Source organism: Pseudorasbora parva, chromosome 11 (genome assembly GCF_024679245.1).
Source record: "Pseudorasbora parva isolate DD20220531a chromosome 11, ASM2467924v1, whole genome shotgun sequence".
Classification (NCBI taxonomy): domain Eukaryota; kingdom Metazoa; phylum Chordata; class Actinopteri; order Cypriniformes; family Gobionidae; genus Pseudorasbora; species Pseudorasbora parva.
This window is the reverse complement of record NC_090182.1, coordinates 43,183,166-43,207,893: the sequence shown is the minus strand read 5'-3', so window position 1 is coordinate 43,207,893 and position 24,728 is coordinate 43,183,166. Positions and strand designations below refer to the sequence as shown.

General features: G+C 39.7%; 1 protein-coding gene across 2 annotated transcripts in view; it reads right to left on the bottom strand.

Annotated features, from left to right (window-relative positions):
- Positions 1 to 24,728, bottom strand: part of ppargc1b (peroxisome proliferator-activated receptor gamma, coactivator 1 beta) — a 52,578-nt gene that overhangs the window by 2,116 nt on the left and 25,734 nt on the right. Inside the window, exons 2-8 of one of the 2 annotated variants that reach the window (XM_067458031.1) lie at positions 16,374 to 16,559; positions 14,034 to 14,228; positions 11,260 to 11,382; positions 6,990 to 7,920; positions 3,695 to 3,740; positions 3,242 to 3,306; positions 987 to 1,521 (exon numbers count right to left, since the gene is read on the bottom strand). In XM_067458031.1, the coding sequence (XP_067314132.1) occupies positions 987 to 1,521; positions 3,242 to 3,306; positions 3,695 to 3,740; positions 6,990 to 7,920; positions 11,260 to 11,382; positions 14,034 to 14,228; positions 16,374 to 16,559 (2,081 nt within the window). The remainder of the gene's footprint in view (positions 1 to 986; positions 1,522 to 3,241; positions 3,307 to 3,694; positions 3,741 to 6,989; positions 7,921 to 11,259; positions 11,383 to 14,033; positions 14,229 to 16,373; positions 16,560 to 24,728) is intronic. The other variant, XM_067458032.1, reaches the window with a different exon arrangement.

Genomic DNA, 24,728 nt, shown 5'->3' with positions numbered 1-24,728 from the left:
TCTGTGCTAGCTACATTAAACTGTATTGTATGTATTTTGGTTATTTTCAGATTCATTCTGCATTATTAAAGGAACTGTATGTAAGAAGTGTATTTCAATTAATCATAAAATGTCCCTGATATGTCACTAGACATTAAGAAATCATAGTCATTTCAAATACTCATATCACTGACAACAGTAGTCTGGCCTGAAGCTCCGCCCTCCACCTATTGACCAATCATGAAGTCAGTAGTGTTTCTGCATCCGGGTTGCCAGATCTGCTCTAGTTACCACAGCTGCAGATCTACAAACGTTCCTGCTGATCCTGCAGCCAATCTGGCAACCTCGAGTCAGGGGGAGGGGGAGAGGGAGAGGGGATACACCGCTCTACAGTCATATGAAAGTGATTGCAGTACCAGTTTTGGCCACAATCTTACATACACTGTAAAAAATTATTTAGAAAAAAGGTTACCTGGTTGTCTTAAAATTTTGAGTTCATTGAAATTAAAATTTTGAGTTAATACAATGAACATTTTTGAGATTCGACAGCCTTTATTAAAATATTATTAAAAGATTCTGTAAGCATATTGGGTAATTGTGTGTGTTTTATTTCTGATGACGCAGTGAAACATGCCAAATAGTGCTATTTTCATGATTTATCAAAAAAATGTATGTGGTTCAGATACAAAAATATTTTGAGTTTTTTATTTATGAAACAAATTTCCTTCATTGTATCAACTTAAATTTTTAATTTCAATAAACTCAAAATTTTAAGGCAACCAGGTAACCTTTTTTTTCTAAATAATTTTTTACAGTGTATGTAATATTGTGGCCAAAACTGGTACGTCGGAATCTAATAATTATGATAATGGAATGAGTGCTGCCCTGTTTGTGTGGCCCACAATGTGACAGATTTGAATTCTGCACTTTTCGAAGTCGGAAGTCAGAATTTTCCGAGTTCAACAAAACGCAGCAATAGAAAAATCACCAGAGTATTTATTCAATACCTGAAGGGAAGTTTGTGGCTGGGCGAGGGGGGAGAACAGGAAACTGGAGACTGGGCGTCCAGCTCTGGAGTGGGAGAACGGACAGGTGAGGGTTCACCGGTCTGCTCTGGACTGGACATGGTCAATGCAGTGGTCGAGTCATCCTCAGTCCTTTGCTGGTACTCAAGGGCCTTTGTTAGGAGCCTCTCCTCCTGTCCCTCGATCTCCCCGTTTTTCACATCCATCTCATCCTCCTCCGCCACTTCCACATGACACTGAGAGCTGAGTACCGCCACCATTCTCTTGCGACTCTCTCCCAGGCCCAATAGGCAGTAATCGTGGTCCCCGTATGCACGTTGCGTCCCGCCCTTAGAGTCCCTGTCGCCCGTTTGGCCCATCCTGCGCAGCTGGGCGTACAGCTCTGTCTGCTCCGGGAGCTTGCGTATGTGTGCCCGCGCCAGGCACGAGCTCTTGGTGGTGAGCTCAGCTTTTCCGTCTGGTTTGAAGAGCTCATCCTCCACTGGTTTATGAGGGGGTGTGGTGGGGGGAGTCAGGCCTGGAAAACACACACTCATTAATCACTATGACACGCACATGAGCGCCACAACCAAATGCACTAGAATATAACAGTGCACAATGAACATAATTAATGAAGCTTACAAAAAGAGTCATACATAATATTAAACATGTGATATATAATAATGACAAATTAACTTGAATCAATTATTATATGTAGTGGTTGTTAAGGCAATTATCACAATAGCTGTTGCTCTTACACACTTCTAAAACTAAGCATTAAAGTTAAACAAACTACATAAAACCAATAAAGTTCAAAAGTTTGGGGTCAGTACCTTTTTCATTAAAACATTTATTCAGCAAAGATAGATTCAATTGATCTAAAGTGACAGTAAAGACATTTGTAATGTTACAAAAATCACTGTTTCCACAAAAATATTAAGCAGAAAAAATATAGGCAACATTAATAATAATTAGACACTTTTCTTGAGCATGAAATCAGCATATTAGAAAGATTTGTAGTACAATAAAAGACTGGAGTAACGGCTGCTGAAAATATAGCTTTGCGAGAATAACTAAAATGTTAAAATAATAAAATATACCAAATCATCATATTAGAATGTTTCTTAAGGATCATGTGATACTAAAGACTTGCATCACAGGAATAAATTACATTTCAGCTATATTCACTGTTATTTTAAATTGTAATATTAAAAATATCACAATATCACTGTTTTTACTGTATTGTTTAATAAATAAATGCAGTGTTGTTGAGCATAAGAGACTCATTTAAAAACAATCCTAATTAAAAAAAGTATCCTTCCGATCCCAAAGTTTTAAAAGGGAGCGTAAATATTATATTTACGCTCCCTTTTAAAATATAGAATATACTCATTACTTGCTACATAAATGGTACAGACTTGAACATTTCATTGACAGGGCTCAGTGATAGCATTAAAGGGATAGTTCACCCAAAAATGAAAATGTGTTGTTTATCTGCTTATCTCCAGGGCATCCAAGATGTAGGTGTGTTTGTTTCTTCAGTAGAACACAAATGAAGATTTTAAACTCAACCGTTGCTCTTATAATGCATGTCAATGGGGTGTATTTCTATGAGCGTAAAAAACACACGGCTCGTGACGACACAGTAATGTCTTACGACACGAAACGATCTGTTTGTGTGAGAAACCCAACAGTATTTATATAAATGTTTGTTACGTCAGATACAACACTACGTACATCAGCCATCCTCACACCGTCACCTCACATAGTGTTGCATTTGAGATAAAAAAAAGTACAAACACTGTTGGGTTTTTCACTGAAACCGATTGTTTCGTGTTCTAAGACATCAATGTGTCATCATGAGCCGCAGTGTTTAATATGGATTTGTATGTCTGTGTGTTTTTTACTCTCATAGAAATACACCCCATTGACATGCATTATACGAGCAACGGTTGAGTTAAAAATCTTCATTTGTGTTCTACTGAAGAAACAAACACACCTACATCTTGGATGCCCTGGAGATAAGCAGATAAACATCACATTTTCATTTTTGGGTGAACTATCCCTTTAAGCCCTTTACCATTCAGTTATTTAAGACATTCACAAGCCTAATCTAGACACGTCTAAAATCCTGTGCAAATACAGGCAAGCTACTTGCATGTGTGAGAACATATGAAGTGAATCAAGTGCTAATTGCTCACACAATGCTGAAAATGGCACACTTATAAAAATACCCCTGACTAAGTGCGCAATATTACCTGCTGTGCCACACAGTTCCACACAGAGAGTCTGCTCAAAGGGCTTGTTGGCATACTGCATGTCTCTGATCAGGAAAATATGGAAAGAGAATACAGAATCTATTAAAGTCTTGCGTGGACAAGAAAATGGACAGAGCCTCAACAACACAATGCATCAGATTTGCTGCTTTAGAGGTTTATATTTGTAGCAGGGTTTGATTGATCTGGGTTGTTTTACTCAACACCACGTCTGAGCTATGTATATGCATAGAACAACAAATGACTTTAATTGGTAGAAAAACCTCGGGCTATTTATATAAAAGTTTTACTGCGAGAGACTGAGTGTTTTGTTATGTAAAAACAGCGACCTCAAGGCAATTTTAAAGATGGACCGAGTCCAAGGGTGGTCTTAAACTTTAGGGCTGGAAGTGTTCCAGGCCTCTAGAATAGATTAGATACGAATGGAACACATACCCATCGGATTTGGATGCCAGTGGCAGACAGAGGCAGGAGCGTTTCTCTGCAAACAGAACAACAGACAATGTCATTGTTAGAGATCAGCACACACAGTAGAGTTCCTGAACTGGCTCTCTGAAGATTAAAAACGTGCTTGATGGTACATTATTTTTTTAGATAAGTGTTTGGTTTCTGGGTTCTTTAAAGCACAAGTACGGTAAATAGATGGTTTTCTAAAGAACTACAGAAATCAGAATCAAAAACATTCTTTGAGGACTTAAAAAGGATAAAAATCCTACCATATTTTTCTTTTCAAAGTGACAAAATACACTCACCTAAAGGATTGTCATTAATGAAATTATCTAATCAACTGATCATATGGCAGTTGCTTCAATGCATTTAGGAGTGTGGTCCTGGTCAAGACAATCTCCTGAACTCCAAACTGAATGTCAGAATGGAAAAGAAAGGTGATTTAAGTCATTTTGAGCGTGGCATGGTTGTTGGTGCCAGACGGGCCGGTCTGAGTATTTCACAATCTGCTCAGTTACTGGGATTTTCACACAGAACCATTTCTAGGGTTTACAAAGAATGGTGTGAAAAGGGAAAAACATTGAAAATGCCTTGTTGATGCTAGAGGTCAGAGGAGAATGGGCCGACTGATTCAAGCTGATAGAAGAGCAACTTTGACTGAAATAACCACTCGTTACAACCGAGGTATGCAGCAAAGCATTTGTGAAGACACAACACACATAACCTTGAGGCGGATGGGCTACAACAGCAGAAGACACCACCGGGTACCACTCATCTCCACTACAAATAGGAAAAAGAGGCGACAATTTGCACAAGCTCACTAAAATTGGACAGTTGAAGACTGGAAAAATGTGGCCTGGTCTGATGAGTCTCGATTTCTGTTGAGACATTCAGATGGTAGAGTCAGAGTTTGGCGTAAACAGAATGAGAACATGGATCCATCATGCCTTGTTACCACTGTGCAGGCGGGTGGTGGTGGTGTAATGGTGTGGGGGATGTTTTCTTGGCACACTTTAGGCCCCTTAGTGCCAATTGGGCATCGTTTAAATGCCACAGCCTACCTGAGCATTGTTTCTGACCATTTTCATCACTTTATGACCACCATGTACCCATCCTCTGATGGCTACTTCCAGCAGGATAATGCACCATGTCACAAAGATCAAATCATTTCAAATTGGTTTCTTGAACATGACAATGAGTTCACTGAACTAAAATGGCCGCCACAGTCACCAGATCTCAACCCAATAGAGCATCTTTGGGATGTGGTGGGACGGGAGCTTCGTGCCCTGGATCTGCATCCCACAAATCTCCATCAACTGCAAGATGCTATCCTATCAATATGGGCCAACATTTCTAAAGAATGCTTTCAGCACCTTGTTGAATCAATGCCACGTAGAATTAAGGCAGTTCTGAAGGCGAAAGAGGGTCAAACACAGTATTAGTATGGTGTTCCTAATAATCCTTTAGGTGAGTGTATATTAAGTGACAAAAAAAAGTTACAACATTTAAATATTTATGTATATCTAGCTATATTCTTTTCTCAGGCATTCAGTCACTTATTTAAATTTAATTCTCAAGACAGATAAATATCCAATTGAAATTGATATTTTATAAAAAAATGTATAACAAAATTCAGACACAAAAAGTGACTTTTCATGTGACCCTATACTTAGATCATCTGATTTTGGGTTATTGCGAGTTCCAAGGGCACGTCTCAAAAACAGAGGCGATCGTGCTTTTTCTGTTATTGGCCCTAAGATGTGGAATAGTCTCCCAAATTATATTCGAGCTGCCTCAACTTTGTCCATTTTTAAGTCTACTCTTAAAACGTATTAATTCGCCCATGCATTTAATATTCCGTGACTTGCTATGCAATGATTGTTTATTTTAATGCACTTCATCTATTACATTATAGCCCCGTTTCCACCAAAATTACCCAGAACAATTTGTACCAGGAACTTTTTTCACAGGAACTTTTCTCCCCTCAGACCTGCAACTGTCTGCATTTCCACCGCGATCTAAAGTTCCGTGAAGATTAGGCAAATTAGTCCGGTGATGTAGGACTGCGCGCGACTTCTCCTCCAAGTCAGTGACGGACAGTAAGCATTTTTGCGCGATACTATATCCACGTTTACAAGCACACTTTTTTTTCATTCCGATTGAAAGATTTAGTGGACTGTTTACATGAGACGTTATCTAAACCGATCGTGTTTACGTGATGACTTTCAATCGCAATAATTTTGACACATGCAGTTTGTCTGCCGCATCAAAAATGTCAACGCTGTTTTCTCCAGCAGCTGGAATGTGTTAACTGTAGCCATAGCAACTCTTAACGGCCACCAGGACTAATACAGTATTATATAAGCTATTTATCTGTTGTAAAGTGTAATAATCATCTCAGAAAAAAAAATAATTCTTCTGTCAGGCGCAGTTAAAGTAAAAACTGCCTGGGGCAATATAAGCTGTGTCATTATTCCAACATTATCTTCATAACTTACGAAATAAAAAGTTTACCCCTCAGAAAAATTAACTTTTTTCCTCTCTTGTCAACATGAGCACGGTAATCGGTCAAGTAATTGGTCAGGTCGTTTACATGGTGAAAAATAGACTGTAAAAAAATAAATAACGAGTATGGAAGAGATTCAAGCTGTGCTGCTTTTGCTGGTTTACTAAAGAGGTAATTAACAACGACAGAAAAGAGCACTAGCATATTCAGAAAGCTTGTAAAGCTAGATTTAATTATCAGCTATTACGGACATTGAATGTGAGATGGCTGAGACGAACGCGTGCCATCAGACAGAGAGCAAGACTGATATTTACTGAACGCAGAACGAACCTCACAAAAGACTTTTAAAAATGCCGGTTGAAATAAAAGGCTGCGTGAGCTAAACCAATCAGCATGTTCAGCGCCCAAGTCCCGCCCTCGAAAGTTCCTGAACTTTGAAAAAGTACTACCTCGCGAGCAGGGCCGTTTGGAGGGGGAAATATTTACCTGGAACTTCATTTAGACCCTGGTTCCTGCGGTCTAAACACACCAAGTACCTCCCCAAAGTTCCTGGTTCCTGGGTAAAGTTCCTGCGGTGGAAACGCGGCTTATGTGTTTGTTGATTGTCTTGTTGTTGTGGTCTTGTTGACTGTACTGTTTTTGTGTACTCTGTACAGCACTTTGGTAGACTTCGGTTGTTTTAAATGTGCTATATAAATAAACTTTGTATTGTATTGTATTAAGGAGTGAATGTGCAGTGTTTTTCCCATGTATGTTTGAAGGTGACTAATGTCTTACCGTCCCTGAAGCATTGGTCTTGGGCTTCAGTAGCTTTGTGGGAGTTGGTCTTCTGGCCGCGATCAGGAGGAGGCTCAGTGGGAGGATGTATGACCACGTTCTCCTCTTCCCTGGATTGCACAGCATTGGGCTCCATCCTCCCACAATTTTCACGGATTTTCTTAGCGAATCGGCTGGGGAAGGAGGCTAGCCGGCGAGAACGCCTGACTGAAAAGGAGCCTTCCTCTGGCTCTGGGCTTTTGGGGCGTTTTGTGGCCTTTTGCGAGCTCTCACAGTCTGAGTCTTTAGCTTCCGCTTTGGGCTGACGCGCAGGGGAGGAAGAAATGTCAGCGCCGGGCCGAGCCGCAGCCCCTCTGCAGTGGATGTAAGGGGGGCTGTGCATTCTGTAAGGCTTGCTTACGTCAAAGGAACTGACTGCCTCTAACATCTCTTTGAGCAGGGAGTGGGCTTTCATTTCCCTTCGGCGAGTGAAGGGCACCCTCGGCCTGGTCCCGCTGCTGGTCTGGAGGACCGGTTTCTGAGAGTTCTGAGGAAGGACACGGGAGACCTGCGAGCTCTCAGGCTTGGTCTTTCGCGCCAAAGCCTCACGCTCTTTGCGATCCCAGCTGGCCTGTTTGCGTATCGGCAGGCAGTATGTGTGCATGTATTTGATGAGCTCCACCACAGAGTGCAGTTCCTTCTCGGAGGAGAACTGAGGCTTTGCTGGCTCCACACACACCATGCTCTCGCCCTCGCTGCTGGATGACTCCTCCTCTTCCTCCTCCTCCGAGTCACTGTCCTCTTCATCCTCCTCGTCCTCTTCCTCTGTGTCAGCGGAAGGTGTGTCCTCGGCCTCCCGTGCGGTGGTGAGGTGGCGGTGGAGCTCGGTGCAAAGACGGCCCGTGGGCCGCACTGGTCGTGGCTTACGCTCCTGTGTGCTTGATTTGTCCTTCTGTGGAGAGAGGAGGCGGCATTTAATTTAACCGTTTGATATCAAATACAACAGAAATATAATAAAGCAAAAAGCCTCGAGAGGATGTGTATTACATGATTTTATTATGCTTGGGTGAGATGGAGTGGTAAAATCACTTTTATACACAGCCTCAGTGGATTGCTACTATTATGAAAGACCATCAACAGCAATATAGTATAAAGGATAATATTCTATTATAATATATTCTTCAGTAAAGAAATTACATTGATTAAAATTGAGACTAATCACATTTTTGATGTTACAGAAGATTTATATTTGAAATAAATGCTGTTCTTTTGAACTTTATGTTCATTAAAGATTCAAAGAAAAATATTTCATGGTTTCCACAAAAAATATTAAGCGTCACAATTGTTTTCAATATTAATAAAAAATGAAGAAATGTTTCCTAAGTAGCAAATCATCCTGTTAGAATGATTTCTGAAGGATCATGTGACACCGATCGTTCAGCTGAAAATTCTGCTTTGATCTGAATAAATTATATTTTACAATATATTAAAATAGGAAACACTTTGTTTACATTATCATATTTCACAATATTACTGTTTTGCTGTATTTTTAATCTAATAAATGCAACCATGGTGAGATTTCTTCGCAAAAACTTAACAACAACAAAAACAACAAAAACATCATCAACATAAATTTGTACTACTTATAATTTATTTTGTGTATGTGAGTGTGTGGTTCAGGTATACCCTGTTATACCCACATAAGATGGCAATATCTGATATCCTTGGGGAAAGTGTGAACAAGTGCTAGTCAGGTGAAATTACTCCATCATTCTGATTGGATTATAAGAGCAGACTGCTATAAAGAGAGGGAAGAAGTGCTTCCAATCATTGTGTTCTTTTGTTAGCAATGGTTAACCCCAAAGACGTGCAGCCACCATTGCTCTGCATCAAAATGGCCTCACATACAAGGAAATTGCTCCAAAGAATATTGCACCTGATCATCATAGGATCATCAAGAAACCTGATTGCACCTGATCATCATAGGATCATCAAGAACTTGAAAGAGAGCGGTTCAGCTGCAGTAAAGAAGTGTCCAGCAAGTGTCAGGACAGTCTCCTCCTGAGGAGTCATCCATTGAATCGTGTTGCCACCAGTGCAGTTTGCTCAATATTGGCAGCAGAAGGGTTTGAGCGCATCTGCTTGCACAGTGAGGAGAAGACTTTTGGACAATGTCCTAGTGTACAGAAGGGCAGCAAATTTCTTTCCAAGAAAAACATCAATAAATTCTGAAGGAAGAACAAAGATTGGACAGCAGACGACTGGTGCAAAGTTATTTTCTGACGAAGCCCCCTTTCAACGGTTTGGGACATCTGGAAAATGTGATTGTCCGGTGAAGAAAGGATGACCGCTCTCATGAGTCCAAACACAAGTCCAAGGATCTTATTCATGTAAAGAGATGATGTCTTGCTTTTCATCCAGCAATTTCATATATCACAATTCTGCCGAAAAAAATCCCATGAATAAGAAATGGTATCAAAACGCCCTGCAGGAGAAACTTCTCCCAACGATCCAGGAGCAATTTTTGATGATCTGTGCATGATGGGGCACCACGTCACAAGGCAAGAGAGACAATGTAGTGGCTCGGAGATCATTACATTGAAATTTTGGATCTGTGGCCAGGCAACACCGTAGATCTTAATCCCATAGAGAAGCTGTGGTCAAATCCTCAAAAGGCGAGTGGAGAAGAAGGCCACAAATTGTGATCAACTCCGAGCACTAATAAAGCAATAATATATTGCTTGCTATAAGTCAGAATTTGGCCCACAAGCCGTTATCCAGCAAGCCAGAGCAAATTGCAGAGGTTATGAAGAAGAAGATTCAACACTGAAAATATTAAGACTCTTTGTATATATTAAATGTTTTTGCTAATAAAAGTCTTATTTTCTTCCAGCATACTATAGAAATGTGAAAAAATATTATACAAATACTGAAGCAGTAAACTTTGCAAAACACAGACTTTATGTCACTGCTAATACTTTTTATCACAATATCAATTATTAACTCTTTCCCCACCATTGAATTTCGGCTTTCCCTGTTTTCCCTGTTAGATGGTAGGGTCGCTATTACACATCTTCTGAAAGATTACAGAATCTCTGGATTAAAACACATGAGAAGAAAAAGCAGAAACAAGTAATAGCATATGTAAGCGGCAGCATAAAATGGCCTAATATTACTGAATGAAATGCCGACCCAGGACGAGCTTTAGGACTTTGAAGCTGGTGTTGATGGACTCAAGCCGCTCCATCAATGTTTTGATCATCGTTTTGAATACAATCTTAATTGGTCTTCACAAAAAACAATTTTCTCAGCTTTTTGCCCGAAATGTTGCATTTAATGTGTTGATTAAAAAATAATCCATGAAGCTAAAATAAAAGGGTGTTTTTGTTTGTTAAAAAGCAGAGGCTCTGTTCTTCCTTTTGATATATTACATGGTTAGATACTCAAACAAAAAAATATTCTGGGAGCCATGAGCATTTTCTGAAAATGACCAAAAATGCTGGCAGGGAAAGAGTTAAACAACAACAAGATTTTACAGAAATCCAAGCAGATTTTAATTTGTTTTACACATTTACATTTATTTATTTTGCAGTGATAAAATAAAATAAGCTTAAATGAAATAAACCACATGTACCAAAGCAATTTTAGCACTGTAATGACAGAAGTAATAAATCGAAACCATTATAGTGATAGGTATTTGCTCATGGCATTCATCTATGTGGAATGTAGCGAGCTATGTTTTGTAACACCCTTATGAAATGACCAAACATGCGAGCCACGCAGGGCAGCTGAAACCCCTAGAGACTATTTCAGAGTGTATTTCGCTCTAAGGTTACTGTGACAAATGTGCCAAGGTTAGTTGCAAGATATTCTCTTGGTATCTGAGGAACTACTGCTTGTTCTTTTTAAGTAATCTCAAACTCAGTGAACATTGCCCTTTAGGCTGGGTAGAGGCTGTGGCTTTGGCATGACAGATGGCTGCACTCAACTCTAATGCGACAGCGGCCTTAGCCATGGTGCAATGTGCCAACACGGAGGGAGTGAATGAGGAACCACAGGCTTCACAGGCTTTAGAACTTTGAAGCGCAAAGCCTCAGTATGGTTTCTAAAGGCTGGCATAAGCTAATTAGGCATTAGCATTGCGGTGGGAATACGCCGCAGCGTAAACAGGTAGTGAATGGTAAGCGTGCTTACGCTGAGGTTGTTAAATCTATTTCCTATTATTAAGATTTCTTTTTTCTACATGTTTTGAGTTTATGGTGCAGTCACAGTGGCAGGAACTTCCTCTCACCTTCAGCACAGGCCTCACGGGCTTGACGTGCTGGTTCCTGCTGCTATGGCGATGCGCGCCGCCGTCTTTGTGCGACTCGAGGCCCGCAGGCACATTAGGGGGCGACAACAGGAGTTTTTTGAGCTGTGGAGGGAATGAGAGGTGAGGGGTTAAAATGTGATGGCACACGATGCATTTAAAACACAGATACTACAAACACAATCAATCTCTGATGTGTCTGTTCATCAAGAAAGTTTTGCATTCTGTCTTTCAGTACACAAACACAACACCAAAAGCTCACGTATAACGTTTAAAGCAGTTCTGGTCTCTAGCCACTGAAAGAACAAGACAGTTACTGGATATTCAAGAAAATCTGAAATGGAAGTCTGCCAGTCCTAAATGACCAGCACAACCAGAGAAAGCAAAGTAAGAAGAAGCAGCACTGTGTGGTTGAGTCCCTTAAGCGATTGTTAATGTGCCAACTTGGCAGGTCTGTCCGTGCCTCTCAGTGTCCATTGAGGAAACCGAAGGGGCGCTGAGGGTTTCAGCTTCTGTGCACCAAACCGTTTTGGCATGCTACGGCCATCTATGCCATGAAAACATGTGCTCCACTTTTCCTGTTCACGGTGCGTCAATGCACCCCTTGTTTCGCCTACAGACTGGCCTCATTTAGGGGTTGAGGTGTAACTGCGACCATTGCCAGCAGAGGGGGCTATCAGATCTTGGGTAAGACACTAATACCCAGACTAAACTCTGAGACTTCAGAAGGAAGCTAAACTACGCTGGAACCGTTCCGTTGTTGCCAAATCATCTAACATGGAAATGCATCTGTCTAGACTTGCAAATTTCACTTTTGATTCTAGCATTGTCATTAAAAAAGTGCCACGGTGCAACCTGGAAAGGTTGTAAAAAGACAGAAACTTTACAATATTGTGTAACTTTAAATAAAGTTTGCAAATTGAACCTTGTTGTAATACAATAGTTAACTTAGCAATGCAACATTTTCTATTTGGATATATTTTAAAATGTAATTTATTCATGTAATGTCAAAGCTGAAATTTTAGCAATTGCGCCAGTCTTCAGTGCCACATGATCTTTCGGAAATCATTTTAACATGATGATTTTCTGCTCAAGAAATGATTCTTATCAAAAGAAGGACATTTGAAATAATATTTTTTAACTATACAAAAGTTTGATCAGTTTGAAGCACCCTTGCTAAATACGTCTTAATTTATTTTTGACCTCAAACTTTAACGCAGCTGCTTGTATTAGGCTAGTGGTATTTTTCGTCCAGTGGCACATACAAGTACTATTATTCCCAGTTAAATGTACATCATTTTCCGCAATTTAGGAACAATTTGTCCCTCCTTTAGACATCTCTTATATAATTTGGTCCTACACCCAGTAAGTAGGGCTTTTTTGGTAACTCTATAACAAGTCCAAAAAGAGGCAATGATTATCTCGGTAATCAGATGGTGCCCTTACATGGGCGCCAAACAAAGTGATCCTAGAACAATGTGGATTGTGAAAGGCATTGAGTGAAATGTAAGACAGTCATTACTGTAAGTATTACTATGGTAAAAATCACAAAATATGCACATGACAAACTGGAAAAACAGCTACATTACAATTACAGGCCATGCCAACTAATTGTTCAACATTACAGGAAAAAGCAGTGAAAAAAAGTGTGTGGGGGAGAAGAGAGTAGAAAAGAAAAGCAGTCCAACGGGTAATAACTGTTATAACTGGTTTCACAACGTACACAGATTAAATAGCTGGGGTTTGTGAGCTGAGAGGGACAGATAACAACACAGCATCTTATTCCAGGAAGTGGCATCTTAAGAAAGAGATGAGCGAGAGAGAGAGAGAGAGAGAGAGAGAGAGAGAGAGAGAGAGAGAGAGAGAGAGGGTCCTCTCACGAAAGGTGGGAAAATGGAGGAAAGAGCGCTGCTGCTGGTCCATTTTGTCTCCTGAAGGATTCCAAGATCTGGGAAGTAGACATAAGCATTCCTCTAAAAAAGTACCATGGTATTGCCATGTTTTCTGTACACTATCGTGATTGTAATGTCATGGGATTTGTTGAAGTACACTACTGTTAATATTAACAGTTTTGGTTAAAAAAAAAAAAAAAAAGTTATGCTCACTTATGCTCACCAAGACCGCAATTTTTATCAAAATTACAGCAAAAACTGATATTGTGAAAGAAGAACCATTATTAATCCTTACTCATTTACTCCAATCTTCAATGTCATGTGATCCTTCAGAAATCATTCTAATATGCTGATTTCAAGAAACATTAGTTATTACTATCAATGTTGAAAATAGTTGTGCTTAATATTTTTGTGGAAACTATCAGGACTATTTAAAATAGAAATCGTTTTCTTACATTATAAATGTCTACTGTCACCTTTAAATCAATTTAATGCATCTCTCTGTATGTGTGTGTGTGTGTGTGTGTGTGCGTGTGTGTGTGTAAGTGTCCATGTTATTGCCACCTGATCTCATCACTGTACCATGGTATCACCACAGTACTTTCTTATAAGGCTGAGAGAAAGATAAGAGGAGTGGGATGTGTGGGAAAATGAAAGGCCAGAAAAAAAGTCAAAGCCAAAAAGTCCACATTACATTCCACATCCCTGCCTGTGAAGAGGATTCTTTGTTAGATTGGTTGCTTAAAAAGAAACAAAAAGCCCAAAATGAGAAAAATTCAGACCTGTGTTGCCTATCATACCCATGCTGTGGGGTAGTCAGAGGCCCATCCAAATCCACCTTAAACAGGAAGGAAGGGTTCTTACTAGAGATGGTTCTTCTGTCTCTGGGCTCAGTGAGTCAGGGAGGGGCTCACTGTCCAATGGGAGGTCATCGTCCTCCTCCTCGCCCTCCTCGGGGTCGTCCCCTAGGGAAGGGAACACAGACAGACCCCCGACTCCGTCCTCAACAATGCCGTCCAGGCTGTCTGTGAGGGCAGCAAGCAGTGCCGCATTTTCTTCCTGAAACAACAAGAAAGGAATGAAGTCAAATGCTCTGCAAAGCATAGATCAGGGAACATACGTGTATACAACTTGCATATGTCAAGTGTGTCTTTTTCTTCTTCTACTTGTTTTTTTTACCTATTTATAAGACAGTGGAGCTTGAGTTTATTCATAAGAGGGAAAAAAATCAGGATTGGGGAATGTCGCAGGCTAGACACGAACCAGCAACACCGACATGAGCACCATTGCTCAAAATATCAGCTAGCGGCTAGCAGTGAGTTTAATCTTACAACATTGTCATTCATTAAAAAGTTTACTAAACTAGGCCTTTTAGGATTATTTCGCCTAAAGTATGAAAATTCTGTCATCATTTACTCATCCTTAGGAACACAAATAAAGATATTTGAAACATTCTCAAATACATTCATTGAAGTTCTATGCAAACAAAACTTCTCACATATCAAAAAGTACAAAAAGACATTGTAAAAGGCTGTACACAAAGCACATTAAATATGGCAAATAGAAGCTCAAACCTGCTTGAAGCAACCTGAGAAGACACCTGAGAAGCAATGAAGTTTGTTCTTGTTGTGTCAAGCAAGGCGAGTTGGCTGATTTCATCAAGTGAAACATGTTCCTGGATCAACATCTTTGTTGATCCTGAAACAACATTTTAATCAACCAATCAGATTTGAGAGACATGTTTACATTATATGTTAAGTTTAGGCTTACAATCAGGGTTAGGTGCTTCTACGCCAGTGTTACTGACCTATCATTCCCTCTGATCTTAGGGATAAGTTAGGTTTAGGGGTAGTGATGTGGTTAGGATTCAATTCTCGGACAGGAAAATGTATTAACCCAGGAACATGTCTAACTGCAAAATCAGGATGTGTGTAGGATTGAGCTTCCATATACTATATATTGATGTGATCTATGCATGTAACTAGATCCTAGATGTTCATCTGTGAATTAAAGCCTCCATGTAAAGCAACCGAGTCCCTTCAGAAGCCCTGGATGTAAATACTCAACTCATATGGATAACTTGAACAATGTCTTTTCACACTTTTTGGTTGTGTGGACTTGATGAGAAAATGAGAAAATGATGAGAAAATATTCCAAATATATTAATTTGTGTTCTGAAGGGTGTACATGAGTAAAGGATGACATGAATTTTCATTTTTCTGTGAATTAAAGGGTTAGTTCACAAAAAAAAAAAAAAAAAAATTCTCTCATTAATTACTCTCCCTAATGTCGTTGGACACCGGTAAGGCCTCCGTTCATCTTCACACACAGATGAAGATATTAGTGTTAAAATCCGATGGCTCAGAAAGGCCTTCATTGACACCAATGTCATTTCCTCTCTCAAGACCCATAAAGGCACTAAAGACGGCGTTACAAAGCCCATCTCACTACAGCGACTCTACAATCATTTTATGAAGCCAAGAGAATAGTTTTTGTGCGAAACCCCCCTGAAATAACGACTTATATAATGATGGGCCGATTTCAAAACAAAGTTTCGAAACTGTTATGAATCAGCGTATCAATTCATGATTGGGATCGTGTGTCAAACTGCCAAACGGCTGAAATCACGTGACATTGGTGATCCGAATCATGAATCAATACACTGATTCATAACATTCAAAACTTTGTTTTGAAATCGGCCCATCATTATACGAGTCGTTATTTAGGTTTTTTGTGTGCATAAAAACTCTTCACTTCATAAAATGATTGTAGAGCCGCTGTAGTGAGATGGGCTTTGTAACGACGTCTTTAGTGCCTTTATGGGTCTTGAGGAAATGGCATTGGTGTCAATGAAGGCCTTTCTGAGCCATCGGATTTCAACACTAATATCTTCATTTATGTTCTGACGATGAACGGAGGCCTTACCGGTGTCCAACGACATGAGGGTAAGTAATTATTGTTAGAATTTTCCTTTTTGGGTTAACTAACCCTTTAAACCCTTTAGGACCTTTCCAAACTTGAAATTCTGAATGGTTTGTTGGGTAGGGAACACACAAAGCCCAAGTGCACCATTTGGGACCGGGACCTACTATGGGCAGAAATACATAGAGCGAAGTAGATTTTTTAATAACCCCTAACCCTTTATGCATAAGCAACTTATCAATGTATATGCACAGTAAAGAAAGTACAGATGGTGGTTCCCACCTCAAATAGCTCTGGGTCTCCAGCGCTGTACTGTATGGACGCAGGGGAGGGATCCGAGTGCTCGTTGCACCAGTGCAGCTCACTGAGGCAGTTCACGGAGTCAAAATCGCTGGCGTCCAGCTGCGAGAGGTCAAAGTCAGGGAAGTCAGCATCCAGGCGGTCTGAGCAGACCTCCTCTTCCCCATACTGAGAATGAAAAAGAAGAAGAAAAAATGGTATGTCAAAAGGCCAACATCAGAGGACATTAAAAAGAATGCACTCCGCTGTAAACAGTGGGAAATCAATAGACATGCCGTGACTGTGGAGATTCTGAGCTCGTAGCGGTCATCTGAATTAGTACTAACCCTCAGCACAACTTCATTACGACTAATTAACAGAGTTGAAAGAAGACGAAAAGCTGACCCTGGATTAGCAATGGTTGCACATTCTTGATTTAAAAACCACAGCTATGGGTTTTGGGGTTTGCTGTGAGAGGCAGCTGCTAAGATATATAGTTGCATACTGTACGTTAGGATTGTCACAATGGTCACCCATCACCAGACTAGTTTTAGATGGCGCTTTATTTAACCAGCTGACTTCAGCCATTAAATCCCTTTCATGGTAAAACCCTCTCGCAGGAGTAGTGCCTTTAAAGCAGCGCTGCTGTAGCCAGGCAAGGTTTTGTGAGCGTTTCGTGCTAAAAATAGTTTAGAAATCACTTTTCTCAAGACCCCTGCTTTCTGTTCCATGATGCTGCACTCCGTCGAACCGCTTTTGAACATGCAATCGGATTGGGGTCAGGTGAACCCGTTTAATTATAGGGCTTCTTTAAAACAGATTAGCTGACTAATTGTTTAGGCAACTTACAGGCTAGTTGAATTTAAATATATATGCAGCTTTTCACATTCTCAACATGTGTGAAGAGAGAAAAAAGTGTGTGTGTGTGTGTGTGTGTGAGAGAGAGAGAGTGAGTGAGTGAGTGAGAAAAAACTCTGCGTGTGTGTGTGTGTCCCTGTGTCAATAAGTACTGTGAGAAGGGAAGTGGTCTAAACCCCAGGGGTACAGCAGAAAACCACACATGCCTTAATATCTCCATGCGAGCGATGGAGCTTTGCATTTTGCACTCGGATCGTTTGGCTAGTGTCCGTCTGTTTGTAGAGAGGATACCTGGAGGACACCTGGTGCGATGCAGCCTCGGTTTACAGGAGGCCGTAGCATGAATATTCTACAGGGCCACAGCGATGCATTTTTGATGACTGCTTGCACAAATTCTCCCCTCTCTGTTTCACAAAGCTGATGATTGCACTAATGCACTCATTTAGTTCCCTTTATTTTCTCACACCAGGCCTGGTCAAGCGGGTGCAAAAATGCACAGGCAACTTACAGGGCGCCATTTATATCTGTTCGCCAAAACGTTGTTTTAAAATGCAGTAAATCACATGGAATCAAACAGCAAAGATTGCTCTGAAGCACCTATTACCAGCTGCTGAGCGCTGATGAAATGAGGTCACATACTGTAGCGCATACCTCTGCTCCGTTTTAGCCCAATCTTATTATATCTGCAGCATTTTAATCTGCTTCACTAAGCTATTGTTGAAAAATTCTTCAGATGAAATCTGGTGTTTATAACAATGAGACAAGAGAAAGAAACCAATACACACACACACCAGTCATTTATGAGTTTAAGTGATTTATAAATGATATGCAAAAATGATTTTAATCTTTGTTATTTTAATAGCATTTTAATTAAATTGATAAAATATAGATAATAGCCTCTTACGTTCACTAAATCTGCTTCGATGTGATCAAAAATACAGTAAAAACAGTAATATTGTGAAATATGACTACAATTAAAAATAACTTATCTATCGCAATATATTTTAAAGTGCAATTTATTCCTGTGATGGTAAAGCTGAAATCATTTCTCCAGTCGTGTGTCACACAATCCTCCAGAAATCATTCTAATATGCTGATTTAATGCTAAAGAAACATTTTTATAATATTTTTTTTAAAAGGACCTCTTGCATTTCTCATTATCATCAGTGTTGTGCTGCTTGATCATTTTGAGGAAACCATGACACATTATTTACGGGATTCTCTCTATTTAATTAGCCTTTATTTGAATTATACATCTTTTTTTAACACTATATGTCTTTACCTTTACACTATTGATACATTTATCCTTATTAATCCTTCCTGAATTATTTTTTTTTAATTCTTAAAAAAATGTGTCTGACCGCAAACCCTTAAGTGGTGTATAATAATAATAATATTAATGATAATTTATAATATAGGCTATTATAAGTTGTTGTTTTTTTGTATTTAGAAACCTGATTGGATTACCAGAAAAGTTTAATCAAGCCTATTATCGTCATTTTTTTCGAATAATACAGTGAGATGCATTTATGAAATGAACGCATATTTAAATCAATGTCAAAATGAATCACAGCGGTAAGGCTTCTGCAAATGCGACAAATTAAAAGACAGGACATCCCTTCCTACCTGCAGCATTTTAAAGGGACTGCTTAAGATGCCCTGAAGGCATTGTGCATGTGCAAGCGTGCGTGTATGAACACAAGCGTAATAATGAAGCGTAATGACGCCCATCATTCGCACACAGAACGTGAAAACACACACACTTAGCGTTCTCTTCGCATCCCTCTCACATGCCACTGACTCATCTCCGTCCTTTGAGACCCCCTCCCCAGAAGCACGAGAGCTCCGGCTAATCAATCTTTTTTCCCCAACCTTTTTATTCTCTCTTTTTCTGTGTTATGGAGAGTCTCAATATCAATCAATAAAAAGCACCTTGGGCTCTGAAGGTTTAAGGTCACAAGCACGAGTGTGAATGCTGCAACGGTGGGGCTGGGCGGTATGATGGTATAGACCATTAAACAGAAGTGACTTTGCTATTCCGGTTATACTGTCAGTATATCCATGTGACCATCAATATATACATTACATATCAATATATATAATATATCTCAATTTCAAGTATGCAAACTATATTGTATGTAATGTGTTACAGTGGTATAAAATTACACGTTGTGATATTTATACCAGAAAAATCTGGGTCATATTTCTCATTCCTTTGCAAATGCGAAGAGCCACGGAGCTGCTCCATGGCTGCTGAAGTACAAGAGAAGCAGCATATGTGACCTCTTATCGGATGCACACGTTCCATGAAAAAGAGCAGCAGAGGTGCTGTTCACACGTGCTGGAATGGTCTGCATAACTCACACGCTGATAAAACCGCCGGTTCACCCCATTAACTGAGTCGGCCGTACCCTATCCTCTCGGCATGATCATGCTATTATGAGGCGACAAAATGCAGTCACATTTTCAATGCACAAAAAAAAGATATGCAGCACCAGTTAGTGCTGGACTGATGCTATTAAATGAGCAAAAGTTAATGAGCGTAGCTGACCTACTCAAGGCAAAAGCGGTAAGGACTAATCAGTGAACTGTGTAGTCAAGAATGACCTTTCCATTCACTCTCCTTTAAAAAAATCTCTCATAACAAGAAAGGTCATTACACATAAAAATCAGCCAGCGAGGGGAGATTTGCGTATATATCTGACGTATAAGAGTACGCAGAGCAAGCCCGAGTCCAAGGGCAAACCGAGATAACTCGAAAACAAGCACGTACCGGCATATAGGTTGACTGCATCCGTCTGCATGTTACGAAAAGCGACTCAAGCCATGTGGTGCAGGAGTACTTGAGCTTCAAAACACAACCGTACAAGGTTAACCCACTGTTGACAGTGTACTGTCAGTCCCTGGGCATCTTTTCGAGGTATCTGGGGGATTTTATGAATAAATCTAAGGATAATTAGAGGCAAAGTATGTTAAAAAAAAAGACACAAAGTGTGACCTTTAGTTTGTTTGTCCTTTCCTACTGCAGGGGGGCGATCACATGCAGACACATCTAAGGCAGAACTGGCTATCTGGGATTTTTGGTATGGATGGATAGATAGACCGACCGATTGACCAATTGATCAGAGCGCAATTCAGTCACACCGCTATTCTAGTAAAGCTGCAGGTTACTCATTCATTCCTTGCATTTACGAGCTAATAGGCTCTTATCTGGGTGCCCTGTCCCTTCTGAGCCTACTGCTATCTAAGATGTGTTATATATAGCTGTTATCCTCAGTCTCATGACTGGCTCTTACACAAGCTGCTTGTGACGGGCCAGGCTTTAAATGCTGCCCATGCCAAACGCAGATGGAACTAGTGGCTCTCTCCTAAGCCTTCCTCCCTAGAAACAAAGACACAGACATGCACACATGCGGCCCTTTGAGACACATCCTGCTTGGGCTGTTAAATGGATTCCCTCAAGACTCAATCCATAAAAGACTTGGGTGTAGTAGCTAGCAGGCCTCAAACAGGAAGGATTTTGTAGCAACGTTTCTTCAGAAGCCACAGGTTCATGAGGTCCACAATACATCTTGTCGACTTAAACATCCTCACTGACTGTTTGACCTTTGCTCACATGACTGTAAATTAAATGAAGATGTTAGACCGCAACTCTCCTAAACGAAACCCCAAACTGGTGGCTAAACTGAAACAGGAGCGATTAAATTAGCTCTTCACATATAGTCTTTAGAGGAGATTTCCGCCAAGGCCCTCACTGCAAAACCAAATTAACAGCGGACCGATAGAAGTAGGGCAGTTAAAGGAAGATCTGGGCCACTTGTGTACAGTTGAATGAGACCGATAAAAGGCAGATTCATGATGCCTCATTGGCCAAGTCTCAGGTCTGGCAGGAACCTTTCTTTTCTATCCATCTAGGAATTAACTGTCTGCAGCGCACACAACTTTGCTATCCCAGCAGGCTACCTTTATCTTGTCTGTTCTGAAACCAGCCTAACCCTTTAAATTTAGTGCTTATTGAACCCATTCATCCTTCAGACCTTTGCTAACAATTCCCATGTAGTAAATTTCCTCACACTCTCTCTCTCTCAAGACGTCCAATAGTCAAAGTTTCGCAACCAACAGCTGAGACATTACTTGATGTAATCAAAAATGACAAAAATTCAATTTACCCCAGGTTATCACCCTTAACCTTATTGAGTCAGTGGGACTGACAGCATTAGATTTGGATGTAGATAATTCATGGCCGTTTAGATTCTACTTCGAAATTTCCCTTCTGACTTATCAGAGATTCTCAAATCCAGCTTCTAAATACTAACCGCCTACTTTCATTGAAGACATATGCGGTAAATCTGCATCAACACTGCATACCGCTATCTTTCAACTTGAGCTGTTATTCTCTAAAAAACATTTCAACATTAACTTTGACAAGTCGGAAGTTGTGTACTGGAAGTTTTCTGAGCCCAATTTGAAACCTACTTAATTGTTTTCAGATTAGCCATCAAACTCAGTCTACATCTTCTAGGCTGAGAAAGGTATCAAGTGAAAACCAAGGACATTGTACTGGTCCGAGTGAGATGCTATTATGCAGAATGTCTGAGAGCTGGTGCCCTCGAACGCAACCCCACCTTCAGCCAGGTAGAACAGTAATGAGATCTGATTAGAAAGCGGATTCTGTGCTTAGAGACAGGACTTTGATAGAGTGCCAGTTGAGTTGTGACTTTAGATTCTCATGGGAAATGGAAAATAGGCTTACATGTTTAAAAGCTCCATGTCCAAGTCCTAACTTGAGAGAAGATCCATTAAAAGCATTACTAGAGATAAATGCATCTATGTTTCATTTGAAATAACTCTATTATAAACAAATGATTCAAGCAATAGTCAATATGTAACGTTTATATCCTTTGATTCTTTCACATTCTTCATTTTCGGTCATGTGATGTCTAATGCATGACGGTCATTATTTCAGCCTGATTATTTTTAACGGACATCACTTGATAATCCATAGGCACTAAAGGCATGTTTGTAAGTCCTTAATGAGATTTAAAGGTGTAATAAGGAACCTAGTTAGAAGTTAGGAGAGGCTAAACATCACAAGGGATCATTTAAACCATAAAAAAATAAAGAAACTGCCACAAGAAAGTGGGATTATTGGCTGCAATATGGGGGAAAAAACTATTCTTTAGAAATATTTCATAGGGTCATGGCACACAAAAAAAGTTGGTCAAGTCACAAAAAAAAGTAACACGTATTTAATCTTTCTAAGGAATATTTCCAGACAGTCTTTTAGGTATGGTTGATTATAATGCTGCCTATATACTCATACTGACTGACAGTGGTGATCTTAACCCTCTATGGTACGGTGTTGCCTCCAGGCAACATAGTCTATTTTAGTTTATTTATAATAAAATAAAACAAATTTAATGGGCAACCATATCTCAGGGAATAAGAACTCAAATACTAATCAATGAAAGTGTAAAAATGTGGTCGCATGACCCACAGGCGTCCATTTTGTGTCCTGCTTCAGCACATGGGCACAGGTCACATGGCTCCACATTCTCTCCAATGAAAAGTGCATTTTTCACTCATTTCCGTCCAGTTAATTGAGTCACTCACCTTCACTGGTAAGTAAAGAAGTATTTTACATTATATATCAGCAAATGTTTTAGAGTAAATAACAAAAAACTGTGTGTTGCCTCAAGGCAACATCGACCATAATGGAATCCCATAAGGCCATACCAGACACACAAGGTTGGATACAAATATGAAAATGAGTTAGAATTCTCTAAATATATTTGTATTTTTGCATGATTTTGTAATGCATTTATAATAATTAGTATAGTATATAACTGCACGTATCATGATCTGCACATTTTCTATAGCACTTAAAAATCAGTTGGGTGAGGGTGAGGATGAGTGTGAGGGTGAGATATCATACTGGGATGAGGAAGATGAGATCAAGTGACAATCCGGCATGGACGAGGATCCGACGAGGATCAAGATGGATATGATAACTTGATGGTTTGGTAATACTTGTGTTCCACGATGGTATAATGTTGATGAATTTGAAATGTTACTTTTTATTAAATATGAAATTTGCAATACATTAAAAGACTGGATAAATGTGTTTGTTCAGGTGTCTGGTTAAAGAAATTGATGAATTCAATAAATGTATGTGTTGTGCTTCAGCTGAATGATAGAGCCACATTAATCACAGATTGTAACATAATATTCATAACAATCTTAATATGCCTCGTTTAAGACATTAAATATTGTAATGCTGCACAAGAACAATCATACGGGTGGAAAATGGCACTACATTTATGTGTGTGGGGAAATGGTGAGAAAAAGAATGTGGTTGCTTGTTGGTAAATGAGGTCATAAGTGCATAACTTATGACCATTTTCTGCCTTAATATCAGCGCTGATGTCTAATTCATTCAAGCCCACTGATCTAAAAATAGGTGTTTTGGTTAGAAGACGATCCTAATAGGACAGACTGCTGCCAGCATTCGTTTTTCCATAAAGTCATCTCAGAGAGTGGGCAACCATGGGGAGGGGGTACAGGGATGCTTGAGCACTTAATAGAAAATCACAGCAACTGTTATTAATTTGCAGCTACTCTCATGCTCCGGAAATTTGCTATTCTTATCATGTCAGATCATCACAGTGTCTCAGTGTCTGACTGTCAGTGTCCAAGTAATGAATCTGTTCTCTATAACAGATCAACTGTAATCAAAAAATAGATTAGGGATGTGCAAAATAAAAAAAATGAAGTCTTAACCTAAGGCCAAGATACAGAAGCAAAATCCCAAAACTCCAAAATGATATCCAAAATACTTTTTTTATAGCTGTGGTGAACACTGAGAAACTTGCAAGGCAAAGTATGTTTTATAGGTATTGCTTATATCATACAAACTATTTATAATGCGCTACCAAAAAGACTCTGGTTCTGCTAATCCAATGTAACACATGCCTAGAAATAAACATCTCAGCCTTAATTCATCTAATAGAATTATACATATAATAATTATACATTAAACTGCATATATACACATAATAATCTTGTCTTAACTATGGCTGCTAATAGGGACATAATCTCCAGCTTAAATATCTGACGTTCAGCTTCAGTCACTGTGAAACCAAAGCTCTCAAGGTCACCCATAGTTCAATACGCATACCACAGCAAGCATGAAAGCATACCCTGCACTGATGTAAATATAGGCACCAGCGCATACATTAGAAGTTAATGCATGCCTGCAGTACAAAAAAACAAAAAAACACATAACACAACTGAGAAATCATCAGGAGATCCACAGGGTAGTCAGCAATTCTCTCCTCTTCTAACCTGGATCCATTTCACTGACACAATGAGAGCACTAGTCTCGGGTTTCAGAGCCTTGTATAAGGTTGTTGACTGGTGGTGTCACATTTTCTGCACAACGCAATGCAGAGACTTTGTCACAAGACTGTAGGTGAGCAACCCCTTATTATCTCCAACGGG